Source organism: Asterias rubens, chromosome 10, assembly GCF_902459465.1.
Source record: "Asterias rubens chromosome 10, eAstRub1.3, whole genome shotgun sequence".
Lineage (NCBI taxonomy): Eukaryota > Metazoa > Echinodermata > Asteroidea > Forcipulatida > Asteriidae > Asterias > Asterias rubens.
The window spans coordinates 19,384,729-19,401,302 of NC_047071.1; the positions used below are offsets into that span (position 1 = coordinate 19,384,729).

The 16,574-nt window shown below is 38.4% G+C and overlaps 1 protein-coding gene across 1 annotated transcript in view; it reads left to right on the forward strand.

Moving 5' to 3' along the window:
- LOC117295300 (centlein-like) overlaps positions 1 to 16,574 on the forward strand; it is a 41,564-nt gene that overhangs the window by 6,795 nt on the left and 18,195 nt on the right. The window contains exons 11-31 of the mRNA XM_033777858.1: positions 461 to 570; positions 726 to 778; positions 928 to 1,127; positions 1,359 to 1,395; positions 1,830 to 2,033; positions 2,451 to 2,569; positions 3,144 to 3,272; positions 3,839 to 3,939; positions 4,990 to 5,164; positions 5,483 to 5,657; positions 6,299 to 6,393; positions 7,186 to 7,315; positions 7,671 to 7,773; positions 9,457 to 9,558; positions 10,485 to 10,630; positions 11,180 to 11,311; positions 12,671 to 12,799; positions 13,762 to 13,859; positions 14,282 to 14,390; positions 14,855 to 15,010; positions 16,360 to 16,545. Of these exons, the coding sequence (XP_033633749.1) occupies positions 461 to 570; positions 726 to 778; positions 928 to 1,127; positions 1,359 to 1,395; positions 1,830 to 2,033; positions 2,451 to 2,569; positions 3,144 to 3,272; positions 3,839 to 3,939; positions 4,990 to 5,164; positions 5,483 to 5,657; positions 6,299 to 6,393; positions 7,186 to 7,315; positions 7,671 to 7,773; positions 9,457 to 9,558; positions 10,485 to 10,630; positions 11,180 to 11,311; positions 12,671 to 12,799; positions 13,762 to 13,859; positions 14,282 to 14,390; positions 14,855 to 15,010; positions 16,360 to 16,545 (2,689 nt within the window). The remainder of the gene's footprint in view (positions 1 to 460; positions 571 to 725; positions 779 to 927; positions 1,128 to 1,358; positions 1,396 to 1,829; positions 2,034 to 2,450; positions 2,570 to 3,143; positions 3,273 to 3,838; positions 3,940 to 4,989; positions 5,165 to 5,482; positions 5,658 to 6,298; positions 6,394 to 7,185; positions 7,316 to 7,670; positions 7,774 to 9,456; positions 9,559 to 10,484; positions 10,631 to 11,179; positions 11,312 to 12,670; positions 12,800 to 13,761; positions 13,860 to 14,281; positions 14,391 to 14,854; positions 15,011 to 16,359; positions 16,546 to 16,574) is intronic.

The window sequence follows — 16,574 nt, forward strand, 5'->3', positions numbered from 1 at the left end:
ACACTTTGAGAAACAGAACACTAACAGCAGGGTTATTTCGCTTAATTCTACTCCATTTCCTGGAATCCCTCATTGATGTCTTAGCTAATAAAACTAACATTATTGTTAATGGCGTTCAGGTTGGTGTAGTGGTGTCTTGCCTCGCCTGTCGTATCCCGGTTTGAATCCAACTGGGGGCACTACATGTATGTGTATTGGGTTTTCAGTCCCTACTTGACTGCAATGGTTTTCCCTGGAATAATTCTATGGGGTTTTCCTCCCACATCTAAAACTGAAATTTCTTCATTAACTCCTCTTCTCTTTTGGCTCTAATCAGAGCGTTGAGAATGTTTATCCAGATCCAGAAAACAAAATGCGAACACATAGATTCATGAAATTGTGTTGCAGTCCTTTTGATTGATTGGTTGCTTATGTGATAATTCACTTAAAGAGAAACCTGTTTGCTGGTTATTGTTGTTAGGAATGAGCTACGCGATGTACAGACTGCTCATACCCAAGCTGTTGAGCATACCACGCACCAAGGTGATGTTATACAACAGCTTCAAACACTGCAAATGGACACTCAGAAAGGTTTGTCTTCTCTCAAAACTCTCAAAATTATTGTTGATTCCCTAATAAGGTTTCAGATCAAAACCCCATGACATATTTACCAGATGTTATTTTTGGTGCCTGAGTGTTGCTTTGCTCTTTCTAGTTTGTGATTGGTTGTCATTTCTGTTTTTCAGTTTTAAAGAATCAGGAAGATGCGCACAAAGTTGAGACGTCTTCATTCCAAGCAGTAAGTGAACTGCAATCAATTTTTTTTAAATTTGGTGGTCACAGATTTTTGTGGAAATTTCACACTATTGTTGGATGGTGTGCTTGTTGAAACCTTTAGCACGGAACATACTCCTCAAACAAACAATGCTGTGCTGTCTCTCTAAACAGATGTACCAAGAACTTCAGTCTCGTTATAAGTCGACTAAGTCTACAGAGCAGCAGTTAAGACAGAAACTGATCACAGCACAAAAGCAGATGCAACAAAGGAAAGCAACAAGGGACTCAAGCACCCAGGTCAACCTTGCAACTAGCAGCAAACCTTTTAGCAAAAGAGAGGAATGGTTTGAGGAAACAACAGAGAGAGAAAGGTTGGTTTGATAAAAGAAAAGAAGACCAAAAACTTCAAATTTGATTCTCTTTTCAGCAGTATGGATCTCCTAGAAGACTTGAAAGAGAAAAAAACGAAGATAATTTGAGATCAATTCTAATATCATAGGCTCGATGCTGTAGATTTCCTATTTGCAATTCAGTATCTGTGATAATTAAAAAGGGCATTAAATGTAGAAATTTCTTCAATAATTGTTTCTGTACATTTTCAGATACGTCAGAAATGAGCTTGATGAAAGATACAGACCAGTAAGTTTATTTTGTGAGTTTCTCTGACAGAAAATTGTGTTTGGAGTGACCCTTGTAAAATCCTGTTAATATTCACAGGTCTTGTCAATCCTGTGCATATATAAAGTCATTTGCATCACATAATTTGCTATACCATAAAGTTCTTAACCATGTTCCTTCTCCCCCACCCCCTCTCTTTTCTTTTAGCCCTACTATCACTCACGAGTCACGAGTACCCATGTGATGGGCAACTGTGATAAATTTTATTCATCATAATTTAAATCAGTAAAGAATTTGTCATACCCCTTGCATATGATGATACAAGGAAGACCGCTCATTAGCTGAGAGTTTCGCATGGTATGTAAACACATACCCATTATTATTATTTGACCTCAGCAATGGAGCTCTATGCTCAAGGTTCGATACTGAGATTTATGTTGAAATTGTTTTTACAGGTTTCTTCGACTCCAGTGAGAGGGCAGCAGGTAAAACGTTCTCGCTCGTTGTCCCCTCGTAGACCTCAACGGTTCAAAGCAGATGGTCCCTCTAACACCGATAGAGATTGTCCTGAGATTGCACCTTCAGAAGACGTGGACAAGAGGGATCAAGATGTTAATGGCAGGAAGATTGCCGACTTGAGGAAACTTCTGAAATTAAAGGTAATAAGGCCATGTTGAATTGCAGTTTACAGGCAACCAGTTCAAGGCAATTGCCGAGAAGAAAGGCTTGAACATTTAAATGTTCACATATTTTTCTTGGTGATCAGAAGACATTGTTTGAAAATTACTCCCATGTTAAGTGGTTTTTACTGCAAGGTTTAAAAAATGAAAGAAATAACTTGCCCAGTGACCAAGGTTAATAATGTTGGAGCGCCATGAGCCTCACTGAGTGACTAATTTGAAATGCATTGTAAGAAGCAATTTTTTATTTTTTGTTAGACCAGTACTACAAATGGCACAACATTTTGGCAGGTTTTTGGCACCATACACTGAGAATAATTCAACAAAGCCGTTATGAAATTAAACCATTTCAATACCCAAGTCTTGATTTCTTTCTCTTATTGATCCTTCATTCAGAATGCCGAGGTGGAGGAGATGCGATCAACTCACAGTAAGAGATTAGAGAGACTCAAGGCACTCCAAGCTAGTTACAATGTACTCAAGGAACAGATTAAGACGTATGATGCTCAAGAAAGGTAAGGTATCCAATGTGTATCTCAAAGTTGCAACTCCTTTGTAGAAAGTCTACACAATGGCAATTCTGCAGTTAGTTTTATTCTGCTCACTCCATGAATCCCAAGTTTGGACTTCTGCATTCTGGAGAAATTTTGTATATTATTGGCAATTCTGCAGTTACTTTTTCTAGGGAGTGACACAAGAAATATTTTCTCAAAATAAGATGTCTTTCTTATTTCAAGAATACCATTTTTAGCAATGCACAATTATTCTAAAGTTTGGATTTTCTATATTCTGTACTAAATCTGCAGATTTTCAGTTCTGCAGTTCCTTTTTAAATTCTGGTGATAAACCGAGTATGTACACCTGTAAACTTCTGGGAGGTACATGGTCTTAAAAAAATGGAGACTAAGACCAGCAAGCCATTTGCTTGAATTGTCACGGACATCAACCCTCATTCATGGACATTCTGATACTGATTACTGATACCCAAGCTCCAGTTAGGACTGTCCAGTCATGTTGTGTTCTAATCGTTTTGTTATGACAGTTTTTGACTGTTCTTACTTTTTAATAACTTCTCTCTCATCCCGCCAGGAACCCTCCAAAGAAGAAAAAGAAGAGTCGTCGTTCTGAGCCGCGCACTCTTCAGAAAGAAGACTCGGATGGTGTTTGGAATGAGCTGGCTTACTTCAAGCAACAAACAGTCAATGTCTTACAGGAACGGTAAGATAACAAGGATAGAATAATCATCTCAACTCCTTAGGAGTAATATGCAGCACCAGTGAGCAGCCAAAATGGCGTACTGTGTTGATAATCGTTATTCACTTCACCAATCTTTACCCTCACTGGTACCCATTAAATCCAAGCTGGTGAGAAGCAACTATTGTTAAGTGTCTCACCCAGTAATGTTCTGGATGACCTGGGCTCTATTTCATAAATTGTTTAGTAAGCACAAAAAGTTGCTAAGCACAGAAAAGTCTTGCTTAGCAGAAACTGGGAACTGGCAAAAACTTTATAAAGTTTACACTGTTGTAACTGGTGCCCCACTCTTGTTTTTGCTCAGAAAAGGAATTTGCTTAGTACTATTTTCTGCTTTATGAGATTGGGAATATTGTGAAAAGTGTACATACAACTTCTATCAAATATATAGTTTTCAGAATTGATTTGAATCACTATATCATTTTGGTTAGAATTTAGTGGTTATTCCTTTCTCTTTGAGGAAGGCTGATTATATTTCTCCATGTCAGTGCAAAACAATGTTTGAAGCGTTATTATGTTACCCCTATCAGAATGAACCTCCATGAGGAGTTAGACTGTCTAAGAGTTCAGACTACATCGGATGCTACAACCATTAAGGAGTTGACTGGATGCTTGCAGCAAGAGAGACAAGGTTTTTATCTAATGTTCTTATTTTATTCTGGTTGAGAAGCCAAAGACTCACAGTGAAGCAAACTTAATCACTGTTCTAGCCAAAAAAAACATGGAGAGAAGATAAGGAAGGAAGTTACAACTTTGGATTGGATGTTTTAGAATTCACTTTTAGGTTGGATGCTGTTCTCTTAGTTAGTTTACAAATTGTATTTGTCTTTTAAAAAGTTTTTTTTGAACTTCTTCACCTGTATCCTCCTTGTAGCCCTTACCATGAGCATTCTTCTTGTAGCCCTTACCATGAGCATTCTTCTTGCTTTGAGTTGGCTGAATTTGGGTGGCTAGTGCATTAAGTGCTCACCTCTCACTAATGTGGCCAATGTGCGATACCTGCCTAAGGCCATAAGTGAGTAAAGTTGTGTGTAGGTTCTCTAACAATTTCGATTGGCCTGTGTTACATGGTCGTAGTTTAGGTATGGGTTGGTGTGGCTGACTCATGGTGTGGCTGACTCATGGTGTGGCTGACTCATGGTGTGGCTGACTGTCAAAGTCCCCCACCCCCCCACATGCCTGTATCTTGAACGTGTAGCCGCGTCCATGGCAATTCAGCTTCTCAGCTGCTAGTAAGGATGATTATCCTCCCAATTTATTGTTATTATTTATCATATCAAAATCAGGCCTCGAACTTCGTTCTCAAAGGGCCACAGCAATTTTCCTCTGGTAAAGGGCACTTCTATGGGAAAAATGTAAGTTTGTATTGGAACCTTGCAGAGGGCACCACATCAAAAACATAGGGCACCACGACAATAGGAGACTTTCCAATGCTAGGTGGCAGCAGACATACCGGGTAAATTTCCATTGTTTACGTAGTTCTGAACATGCGCATAATTCTGAGAACAATGGATTTACCCGGTAAGTCTGCTGCCCTCTATCGTCCCAGAAAGTCTCCTATTGCTATGGGTGCCGTGGGTTATTTTGATGCCTGCAAAATACAATTGCACCATGAGATTTAGCTGTTGGGAATTCCTCGATTTCATCACACTGTAATAAGAACTTTGGAATTTGCTTTTAGAACTGGAAGAGCACTTAAGCCAGCTCAAGGAAGTCAGTCGAAGAGAGAAGCATGAACGAGCTCAGGTGTCTGAACTCCAAAGTAGAATCAGGGATTTGGAGAGTTCTATACAAAGACTTGACAGGGAGAAGATCCAAATCGCTAGAGATAAGAATCATCTGGAAACAGATAACAGGTAGGGCTTTAATGTCAATAAACTTAATTCTATTTTTCTTTGACCTGAGTGTGGTCATTACAGCTATTGAGGTTTTACAATCAGTTATGTTTTGAAGTGAAGTAATTATACATGGTCTACTGTTTGCAACAAATTATCTGTTTTTGGTGTTCAAAAGCAAGACAGTTCTCCAAGAACAAACTCTACCTGGCAAGTAGATACACACATGGTGTTACCGCAAACCAAATATAAAGTGTTCCAAACTGTTGCACAAATATTTCATTTTGCGCAAGGACTTGATACAATTTTTAAAAAAACTCTTATATTTGTTAACCTTAGGTCACTCCGGATGGATGTTGCTAAACAACGGGCAGTAGAAGCACAGAGAGAGTCTAAGATGATGGAACTCAAGACAAGTGTATCTCAACTCAAGAAGAAATTAAGACATCTGAGACACAGGCAGAGACACTCAGTGGGAGCGATGTCCTGGAGGAGAAATAAAACCCCCAAGGAGGTATGGAACCTTGAGTTGTCTTAGAACCTTGAATTATCTCAGAACCTAGAACTGTCTAGTTCAGTCACTTATCTTGTATCTAGTACATTTGTTTTGTGATTTATTTCCTTTCCTAGCACCTTGTTGGAGTCCCACAGGGGGAACTATGTGGGTTGGGTTTTCAGCCCCTACCTGACCGCGTGGGTTTTCCCTTGAACAACCCTCTGGGTTTTTCTCCAACATTTAAAACTGTCTTCTCTCCATGGGGTTCTTGGCTAGTATAGTGATCAAGTTGGCTCTACACCCAGAATTAACAAATAAAATACATGAAAATGAAATGAAAGTACTGATACTTATTGAGGCAATCAGCACTTGCCCTAGCCCTTAAAATCCCCTTAAGGCCGTATTTGAATTATAGCAGCTTCAGCTACGGTTACTGTTTCAAATCATGTTGGCTAACTTCAATGCATAATGACCTGGAGATCCAGCCATAGCTGTAGCCCTAGCTGCCAATTCAGACAAGACCCAAGAGTGAAACATCATCTATGCATGTGGTGTCCTTCTCAAGTATACAATTCTGTTTTCTTCACACAATAAAGCAATGCACACTTGCATTGTGTATGCTGAGATTTAATCTTGATGTGTCTTATCTTTGTGTCTAGCATCAATCGTTACTGAATGGATCCATTCAAGAGATGAGTTCAATCTTTCCTGGGTTTAACAGCGATGGATGGGAGGAGATCCAATCTGATCAGGGGTGAGTGGTAATTGAAGATCACCCAGGAGGAGCGATTCTTTGTGGACGGTTGGCACGTTCCGTTTTAATTATAGGTTTTACAGTTTTTCAATATCTGTGTCACAGGATTTTGTTATTTCACATTTCATATTTCCTTTTTCTAAAATGACAAGGTTTTGCTAAATCTGGCAACAGGTCCTTGATACTTTCTGTTTATTATTTCCCTTTTTCTAAAATAACCTTCAAAACCTAAGGTTCCATGGAGTAAGCCTGGTTTCGTGGACTAAATTCGGTCAAAGGCTTTGTTAGTTCGCACTTATACTTCCAAGTTTTGTGCCTACTGGTTTTTTTTTTACTAATGTATTTTTGACAATGTATATAATAATAATTTCTTGTTAAGTGTCCTTTTCTTTGTTAACTTCTACTTGATGTAATTTTTGTAAACAAATATTATGATGTTGACATGTGCAATTCAGTTTTTAACTGCGAGACATGTTTTAATATACCATTTAAAAAAAAATTGAATTGAATTAAATTGAAAAAGTTTCTAAGATGACCGTCAGAAACTCAGGTTCGACGTACATTGAGCTGGGTTTGGAGAGTAAGTCAGGCTCCACAAACTGAATCCGGTCACAGAAAAAACTCAAACTTCTACTTAATAACAAAGACATTTTTAGGATCATGTTAATTTGACACGCCAAGCTGTTGAGGTAAATTGCACTGGCAATTTCTTTTTTTGCTTGAATGTGAATATTTTGATGTTTGATGTCCCATTTGAATTTTTTTTAATATCTGATTTTGTCCTGCATCCAGCCCCAGAGATAGTACTTCCCTTGAGAGTTTAGGGCATCAGATTGTCCAGACATCCCGTACGGATGAAACGCTTGACACTCCAAGACGAAGAGCTTTAAGGACCAGTCTAATGTCACCATCTACAAGACAGGTATTAATCACGAGATAACATGAGTAAGGACACAGTCTTTACTGTGTGGTAATGACTGGGTGTGTGGATGGCCGCTGTTTATGGACCGACCCATAGAGCGAGTCCATTAACAGCGTCCAGCCACAAACCAAGGCCATTACCATGCAATGAAAGCCAGCTCCTCACACTGTTATTCCATTAATAAATTCTTTTAACATAAGTAAACCGGTAAAAATAATCAGAGCTTATGATTTTTCCCTTACTTATACTTATACAGTTGTTCTATTAATGTTCAAGGGCCATGTTTTAGAATCTTCAATATTTGCAATCTCTTACACATTATTAAATTATTTATGCATGTTATCATTTTGTGCAGCTTGAGTCAATTCGTAACCATCTCCAGCGCATGGCGCAAGCTTACGATGACAAACCCGTCAGAGATGTCATCTTAAAATCAGTCGCTACTCAAACAGAAAGAGGTAAATACAATTTATCATTAACAAATTATTGCACGCTGCAATGGCTCAATTATTGACCCATCACAGTGTGCAATAATTTAATTGTTTTGTAAATCCAAGAGGGCAAATAATACCCGAGGCGAAGCAGAGGGTGCAATTTGTCACCAAAGGTGTACAAAACACCATGGACCGTATAATTGCGCATCCAACAATTGATTTGTTATACCATGGTATTAGATGCCTTTTCATTGGAGGCGATCTGTTGTCATCTTCCAATATTATTTCATAGGTTGGTTGAGTACATTGTAGTGTGAAAACTAGAGGGTGAGAACTAGTTAAAGAACAGAACACCCCAATACCTTCATTTAGAACTGTGCACAGCTTCAAAAAATACATGAAAAACCTACTTATAACCAGTATCGTCTAAAATGACACCACCTGTAACTACACGCGTACCATGATTATCCATTCCAAATTATCAAGTTTTTGTAATTTCCTAAATAATGTTCTGTTAATTTTCCTTTTTGTTATCAATCTCAATATGTATTTATGGCTGCATAGCAAACAAATTTTTTTCAAAACAGTTTAATTACAAACAATCATTGCTTTGTGTTTTTTTTGCTGTATGCACTATACCTTTCACCGTACCTTAATTTCAATAATCAATATTGTTATTGCTATAAACTATAACCTATTAATTTATATTATAAAGGGTCCAGGCTCTGTACAAGCCTAGGCTTTTTCCTGGTGCCCTCCTCTTATCACTCGTTGTTCTTATTTCTTGTATGTTTCATAATTATTTATAGTGATATTTGGAAATAAAAAAACAAACAAACAAACAAACAAACACAGATGTAAGAAACTATCCAAAGCCAATATGGCACCTAGGGCTAGTGTTTATATCCGAATTCTTTTTTTATTATTATTATTATTATTTTTTATTGTTTTTTGCAAGTCGCCAGACACAGTTACCCCTTTTACAGTCCATACGGATGTAGGCTTGGGTATCATCAATCCGAAGCTTGGCCGGTAGAGCAGAAAGCACTACCTCCCCAATTTTATGTAGCAAATGTCACAACCAGGATTCGAACCCTGCTGATCAAACACCAGAGCTTGAATCCGTTGCTCTTAACCGCTCGGCCATGACACAAGATCATGTTTGTACTCCCCTGGACAGGATGACTGTCCATCGCAGGTTACTCCTCAGCTCTTGCGGTACCAAAGTACTACTGGGTAGAGAGAAGCAATTATGATAAAGTGCCTTGCTCAAGAACACCATGTGGCGATCCAGGCCAGGGCCCAATTTCATAGCGCTGCTTAGCGGCCGATTTTGTGCTTACTGTGCAATTTCCATTTCATAGTGCTGCTAACCGTAAGCACACGAAAAGGCATGCTACCCTTCCGGTGCTTACTGCACAAAAATAAATGGCGTCACAATGCAAATCCACGGTAAACACGCAATATGGCTGCCCATTTTTTTCTGCTAACCTGTGAAACACACTAAGGCTTAAGCAAATTTTTCTGCTACAGTATGCACGCAAATTTGCTTACCGCTAAGCAGCGCTATGAAATTGGGCCCAGATATTCTCTAAATTACAGAAGTTGAGCCCCTGCCCTAGACTCGCACACGCAACCCATAAAGACATACTTTGCCTTTAACCCAACATCTTGCTTTTCCTTTTTTTAACTTTGATGACTATATAGTTCTTGAGGCCAGTATGATAGACGCCAGCGTGGGTGAATACCTGATTAGTGACGATGTCAGTACAGTCTCCTCCAGCACTATGACTGATGAGCCAACCACTGGTAAGGAAGAGTCTTTCAATATCGGAAACGTTTGGAGCATTCCGTTGGGACCACTGGCTGCTATCTCTAAGGAAACATTACATTAGCCAAAACATCTATGACGTCACGTTTTGAGGCTCATGATATCAATCAATCACAGTTCTTGCCAGTAGTGTGTATGCTCAGACCTATGCATGCATGCATCACCGAGCATTGTTTGGCACGCTCGGAGCCACAAAAAAAGACTGTTATGTCTGCTGTAAAAAGTCTCCCAATTGAATATAACTTTTAAATCGCCTAAATCAAAGGTTTGCTCAAAGGCGCCGAGGCAAAGAATAAACAAATAAGTCATTGATGGTAGACCTCCTGAAACAAGTGGGCTTTCAGAAGTGTCTGAAATGTGTTGAATAATGTTTAGACCCTGATGTGATTCTGAAGTTTATTCTAGAGTTTGGGTCCCCTCATGTGGCAAATGTGATAGCGCCCTCTTTTGAATAAACATTGTTAGCCTATGTTTAATAGTTGCATGGGGGTCACATACACACAAAAATAACCTTGACAACCGTTTTGTGTGCTGATTGGAATAAACTCAACTCTTAATTCAAAAGTTAAAGAACACAACATTTTTTCACTTTTACGTATCATACATATATTTTGAGAAAATAGAATTAGCTGTTGCAAACATCTTACCAACCAAATGGACCAATGGTATAAATGCAAAAAATAGTTAATGGCCTGACGTTTTGACCCTAGCAGAGTCTTTCTCGAAGGCTAAATATATTTTATAATAGATGTTAAATTTGCATCGGGGATAAAATATATTTTGACATTTGTATACCATGTCAATTGTTATAGCAGTGATTACAAATATATTAGACATAAAAGGTTGTTATCAACAAATCAGAATCTTAATTTTAATGAGAGATTTGCTGCATCTTTGTTTCCAGATACGGACTATAGGGATGTTGGGACGTCTCCTCTTGCATTTCAGCCCAAGTCAGCTGGGTATAGTAACAGAAGATCAAACTCCTCAGGCACAAGTGGTCCATCCCTGACGAGTCTCAAACAAAGAGTTATCTCCCTTCAGAAACAGGTCAGTTATTTTCAAGTTTTATTCCTCTTTCCCTTCAAGGGACAAAAATAAAAAATAAAAAAATAAAAATTTGAAAAGCCTTTTACTGTCTGAAATAAAAACTAAACATAAAAGTTTAAAAAGTTTAGAATTTACAAAGTCAAAGCAAATTTTGAAAAAAAAATGAAACAAAAAATGTGAACACTTTATTTAAACACCAACAGCACCAGGCACTCTCACTATTGATGAAGATAATGGCTCAAAATTCTCTTGAAAAAGTACCCAAATTCCTCTCAGAACAGTTAAGGCCTTTGAAGTGAATTTGTCTCATCATCACATTTACCAGCCTTTCCAACCTGGAAAAGGCGCTCTATAAATACTAGTTAATATTATTATTCATATGCCTTATCGCATTAATGATACATGAAAATTAAAGCAATACATTTTTTTCTTCAAAAATGTATTAAACATCATTTCAGTTTCTTGATATTGACATTAATGAATTTCTTAAAAATTGTAGTCTTTCCAACTGCACTCAGTTGCTAACTATTGTTATACCTTCTCCCCCAGGTGTCACTTTTGAAAGAAACAAAGTCATCGTTACAGAGAACGGTGACAGAGCAAAGTGAAGTTACTGAGCAGCTTCAATCTGATCTTAATCTCGCAAATCAACGCCTTAAGATTTCAAAACAGACAATACAGGTAGGTGGCGTGTCGTTGGTGACTGGTCTATTTCACTAAACCCAAGCTGTGGTGTTGTCAGCAGCAGAGTGCGGGTTCTAATCCCGGTCATGACACTTGTGCCTCTGAGCAAGGCACTTAACCATACTTGCTTCATAATAAGTTGGGAAGGTATTGAATCCTGCTCTACCGGCCAGATTCCTAGTGGATGATACCCAAGCCTACATCCTTATGGACTGTGAAGGGGGTAACCCTGTTTCAGCCCCAGGAGTAGGTGATTCCTAGTGGATGATACCCAAGCCTACATCCTTATGGACTGTGAAGGGGGTTTCAGTCCAAGGAGTAGCAAAGAGGTTTGAATCCCACCCGAGTAATAATGCCTGTTGGGTTGTTCACAGAACTTTGGGAAAGCACTGAGTACATGTGTAATCTTACATCGATGTAAGAGTAAAAGCAAATAGTGTAACGTCATTCTTGACTACCCAGATTTGAAATCCTTGACCTTTCAAACATGGAAGCATCCTAGACTCCCTTGGGATCTAGGAACCCCCTTACCCCCTAGCCTTGATTATTAATGGTATATGAACCCCCCCCCCATCATCCCGCTACATGATTGTCTAATTCACACCCTCTATCAATAAAAGGCAATGTCCTGTTTAAAGGTTACTGTTTCCCGTGTACTGCATCCTACTAATAGAGATTGATGCATGTACTGGATCCTACTAATAGAGATTGATGCATGTTTTACTTCTGCGCTAATTAAGTGTCTACTGTTTTGGGGGTTAAATGAATTGGTGGTAGATTCTGAAAATGTCGTAAAAACTTTGAACGATGAGATATCAGTAGCATTATAATTGGACAGGTTCATTGTTTTCATTGCTACAGATCTGCATTTTTGAATCAAAATTGTATTTTGAAATGGGCAGAATCTTGCTATGCTCATGTTGAGTAAATATTTACTAGAGTGGGACTTGAACTTACCGTGGTAGCTCTGGATTAATGTGCCTGCGCTCTACCATCTGAGCTATCTAGCCCCAATGTTTGCGGTCTCTCTTTATTTTCAGTATCTTTGTTGGGGTGTCAGTTAGAAGCAATACAACCTGCTTTGCAGCCAGGGATCACAGTCAAATTAATCTGGATGTCGCAGGTTCAAGTCTTCACTCTAAAATTATTTCATAATTTTCCTGATCAGTTTCCAATGTGGTTTGTTACTTGATATCATGTAAACTAAATGGGCATCATCTCAACACCAAGAGGGAAACCGTTCTCCTGTTTCCAAGTGTTTTTCATTATCCTTAAGTCTCACCCCTGTAATATATAATAATGTATGGAGCTATCGATGATACATTTGTATACAATTCATTCCAACCCTGTTGGCAGAGGCTGTCAGTGGAACTGGAGCAGAGTAACCAACAGAGGGCAGTATTTGAGAAGCAGTTAACAGATGGTGAATTGGATTCGAAGAAGCAGTCTGAATCAGAACGGAAACAGACGGACAGCAGGCTGAAGGTACGATAATCATGACATCTGGATAAAATATGATAGTCAGGAGAAATAATGAGTGGAGGCAAAGATTTGGTGAACATCTGTTGTTTGTTGACATATACATGAGCCAGAATTAACTCCACTTGCATCAGTACAAAATATACAAAACATACTGATAAAGTTTCATCAGTACAAAGTATACAAAACATACTGATAAAGTTTCATCAGTACAAAATATACAAAACGGGTATCCAAGTTTCCAAGAAAGTCACTTTTGTAAACTGACACAATTGGAACATTTTTTTTAACAAACCGAACAATAAAAATAATGGCAAACTTCTTCAAACTATTGCTCAATTATGATTTCATCCATCTGCGGGAAACTTCAAGATGCAAAAACAACATCTATTAAATTGTTGCGGTACCTGCTGTCAACACATAGGGTTAAAACTGCCTCTGGCCACCGGGCTAGCTTGGTGGTTTAGTGGTAAGACATGCTCTAATAATGTAAAGGTCCTGGGTTGGAATCCCACCCAGGTGATTTGCATGTGGATTTTGTTCACGGAACTCAGGAAAGTATTGAGTATACAGTGCTAATCACACATTGGTGTATGGGTAAAGACAAATAATATTAAAGATACTGGTTTATTATTTATTTTATCAGTTGAAAATTAGAGCATGTACACTTTCTCAGGAAAAAATTATTCCTTTCAGGTTGAATACCCAAAAAAGTTTTTCTTAAACCCGGTAGAAAAGTATCATTTATGGAGTGTTTTGTTTGAGTGGTCAAGTGTCCTGTCAAATCTTCTCTTCATTTAAATACACTTTTCCTTACGCATGTTTCTCGCTAAAGTAAGCATAACAATTTGCCTGCCGTAAAACAGCTTGTGAAATTGTGGCCTGTTTGCACTAATGCCATGATTAAGCTATCCTTAGGGAAAATAACTGGACAATACAGCATAGTTCTTTGCATTTTTCTTCTGTAGGCTCAATCTGGGGAGATTGCAAGGCAAAGTACCGTCATCAAATACTTGAAAAATGATGTGGAATCCAGAGACGATACAATCAAATCGCTACAAGAAAAGTGAGTTTTTAATATTCATTGATGCTTTTACCTATGAGGGCTTTGTAGTGCCCCTATGCATCTGACATCAGAACAATCAACCATGGTTGTTCAATTTGGGAAGTCAGTTTCTTATGTTTTACTTTGTAGTTTGTATTTTTGGGCGACACATGCACCATATCGTATACACAAGTTGACATCTCATAATGTAGGCAGACAGAACCCTTCTTTAATGTCAGTGAAAAGGGGGTTGAACAATTAAGATCTCAAGGGCTCAAAAGGCCATACTTTGGGGTCATGGGTATGTAATGCTGCAATCAAATCAAATTAATAACAACCCCAAAAACCTGAAAATAAATAAATAAAATCTAATTCCGTAAAAACACAAAAATTGAAACAAAATCAATATCAAACAAACATGACATTTTTGTTGATGTTGATAGAGTGAGTCGTCAGGATCGGGATATTAACCAGAAGAGATCATTAATTGAGGATCTAAGACTGAAAGCCAGAGCTGTGGACACTGACAACCGGTTGGCAACACGAGCTACGGTAAGGCCAATTTAATATTAATTAATTTAAGAGTTAAGAGTTGAGAATTGATTGTCCATATCATAAAAATACAGACATTGTGATTCCAATGGCACATAAGAATAAACATTCACTTAGTTAAAAACAATACTTTATCGACAACGTCACACATATTAAAAAGACTGAAATATACGCCCTCAAATAAAACATCCACCTAAATACAGGCAAATTTACAGTATTCCAGTGAAATGTTAAACAAAATTTACTCAGTCAGTTCCCTTTTGGTTTATTACTGGATAGGGACAACAAATGTGTTTGGAGTTGAGATTTAAAAGGAACTTCATGTAGATGTCTATTGATAAATGCAATAAATCATTACGAAAATATTTTGACTCCACTCGCCCCCCCCCTGTACACACCCCAAAGCAGTAATTAAAGTTTGACTCTCCATCTTATTAATTCCTCCTCACTGATGGCCTTTGTAGGAGTTCCTTGAAGAGAAGATTTTAAACTTGACGGAAACAAATGATAAGAAGAGGACTGAGGTGGATTCAATTAGGAAACAACTGTCTACGGTCACAAAAGAGAAGCGACAATATGAACAACTCTATATGAAGGTCAAGATGGAACTAGACAGAAAGGTAGGAGAGGTTTAGAACCGGTAGATGGTTTTGGACTAAGCAGAGAGAACAAGGGTATTCTTTGTTCTCAATGAGAGTGCAGACAGAAGAGATGAGAGGTTTAGAACCGGTAGATGGTATTGGACTAAGTAGAGAGAACAAGGGTATTCTTTGTTCTCAATGAGAGTGCAGACAGAAGAGATGAGAGGTTTAGAAGCGGTAGATGGTATTGGACTAAGTAGAGAGAACAAGGGTATTCTTTGTTCTCAATGAGAGTGCAGACAGAAGAGATGAGAGGTTTAGAACCGGTAGATGGTATTGGACTAAGTAGAGAGAACAAGGGTATTCTTTGTTCTCAATGAGAGTGCAGACAGAAGAGATGAGAGGTTTAGAACCGGTAGATGGTTTTGGACTAAACAGAGAGAACAAGGGTATTCTTTGTTCTCAATGAGAGTGCAGACAGAAGAGATGAGAGGTTTAGAAGCGGTAGATGGTATTGGACTAAGTAGAGAGAACAAGGGTATTCCTTGTTCTCAATGAGAGTGCAGACAGAAGAGATGAGAGGTTTAGAACCGGTAGATGGTGTTGGACTAAACAGAGAGAACAAGGGTATTCTTTGTTCTCAATGAGAGTGCAGACAGAAGAGGTGGATTCTCAAACATGGATAAGCTGAGTTTTTGAGATATTTAAGATTTTTGTAAAATATCTGTCAAATATTTGCAAAAGAAGTAAAGCAGTCACCAAGGGAGAATTAATAGTCCGTATTGTGTCCAAACCTGTACTTTGTATTTCCAGCGATGCATAGAGTCTGTGAACCAAACTGAATTGTAACATTTGAGAGGCTCCTGGTCTAGATAATTATAAGTCAATTTAATGCAGCAATGAATCAATTTAATGCAGCAATGAATCAATTTAATGCAGCAATGAGTGCTATATGACTATGTTCCGACTTCCGAGGGTCTTTTAAAGACCCTCTTGTTTGAATCTACACATTTTGACAAATTGCTTCATATATTCCATTACATTATGTGCTACATTGTTTTAGACTGGGTTTAGGCAGGAACAGTGTTTATGTACTGTGACCAGGAACAATTTCATTAAGCTGTTTATCAGAAAATATTGCTGACAAAATTGCTTTGCTAAGCAAATATTGAGTGGGGCACCAGCAAGACCAAGGCAAACTTAATTAAATGTTGGCTGGTGACCTGTTTCTGCTAAGCAATACTATTCTATGCTTAGTAAGTTTTTGTGCTCACAGGCTTTATGGAATTGGGGCCAGGTCAGGCCGATATGGATTAAAAAGCATTTGCTCACTGGAAGTCTGGATTAATAAAATATTCTAATGACATTTGACATACTCAATCTTACAGGGGAAGTTACTTCAAGAGGCAAACGTCAACTTAACGGAGGCAGAAACGATCTCAACAGAGTTGGAGATAACAGCCGGGCAGCAGATGAAGAAATTAGCCCATCAGACTGAGGTGGCTCTGGGTGCAGCTCATGAGAAACTGAAACGAGCTCAGATGCACGGAGCTGAGCTGCAGGGATTCATCAAGGTAAGTCATTGTGATACTTGAGTTAAGAT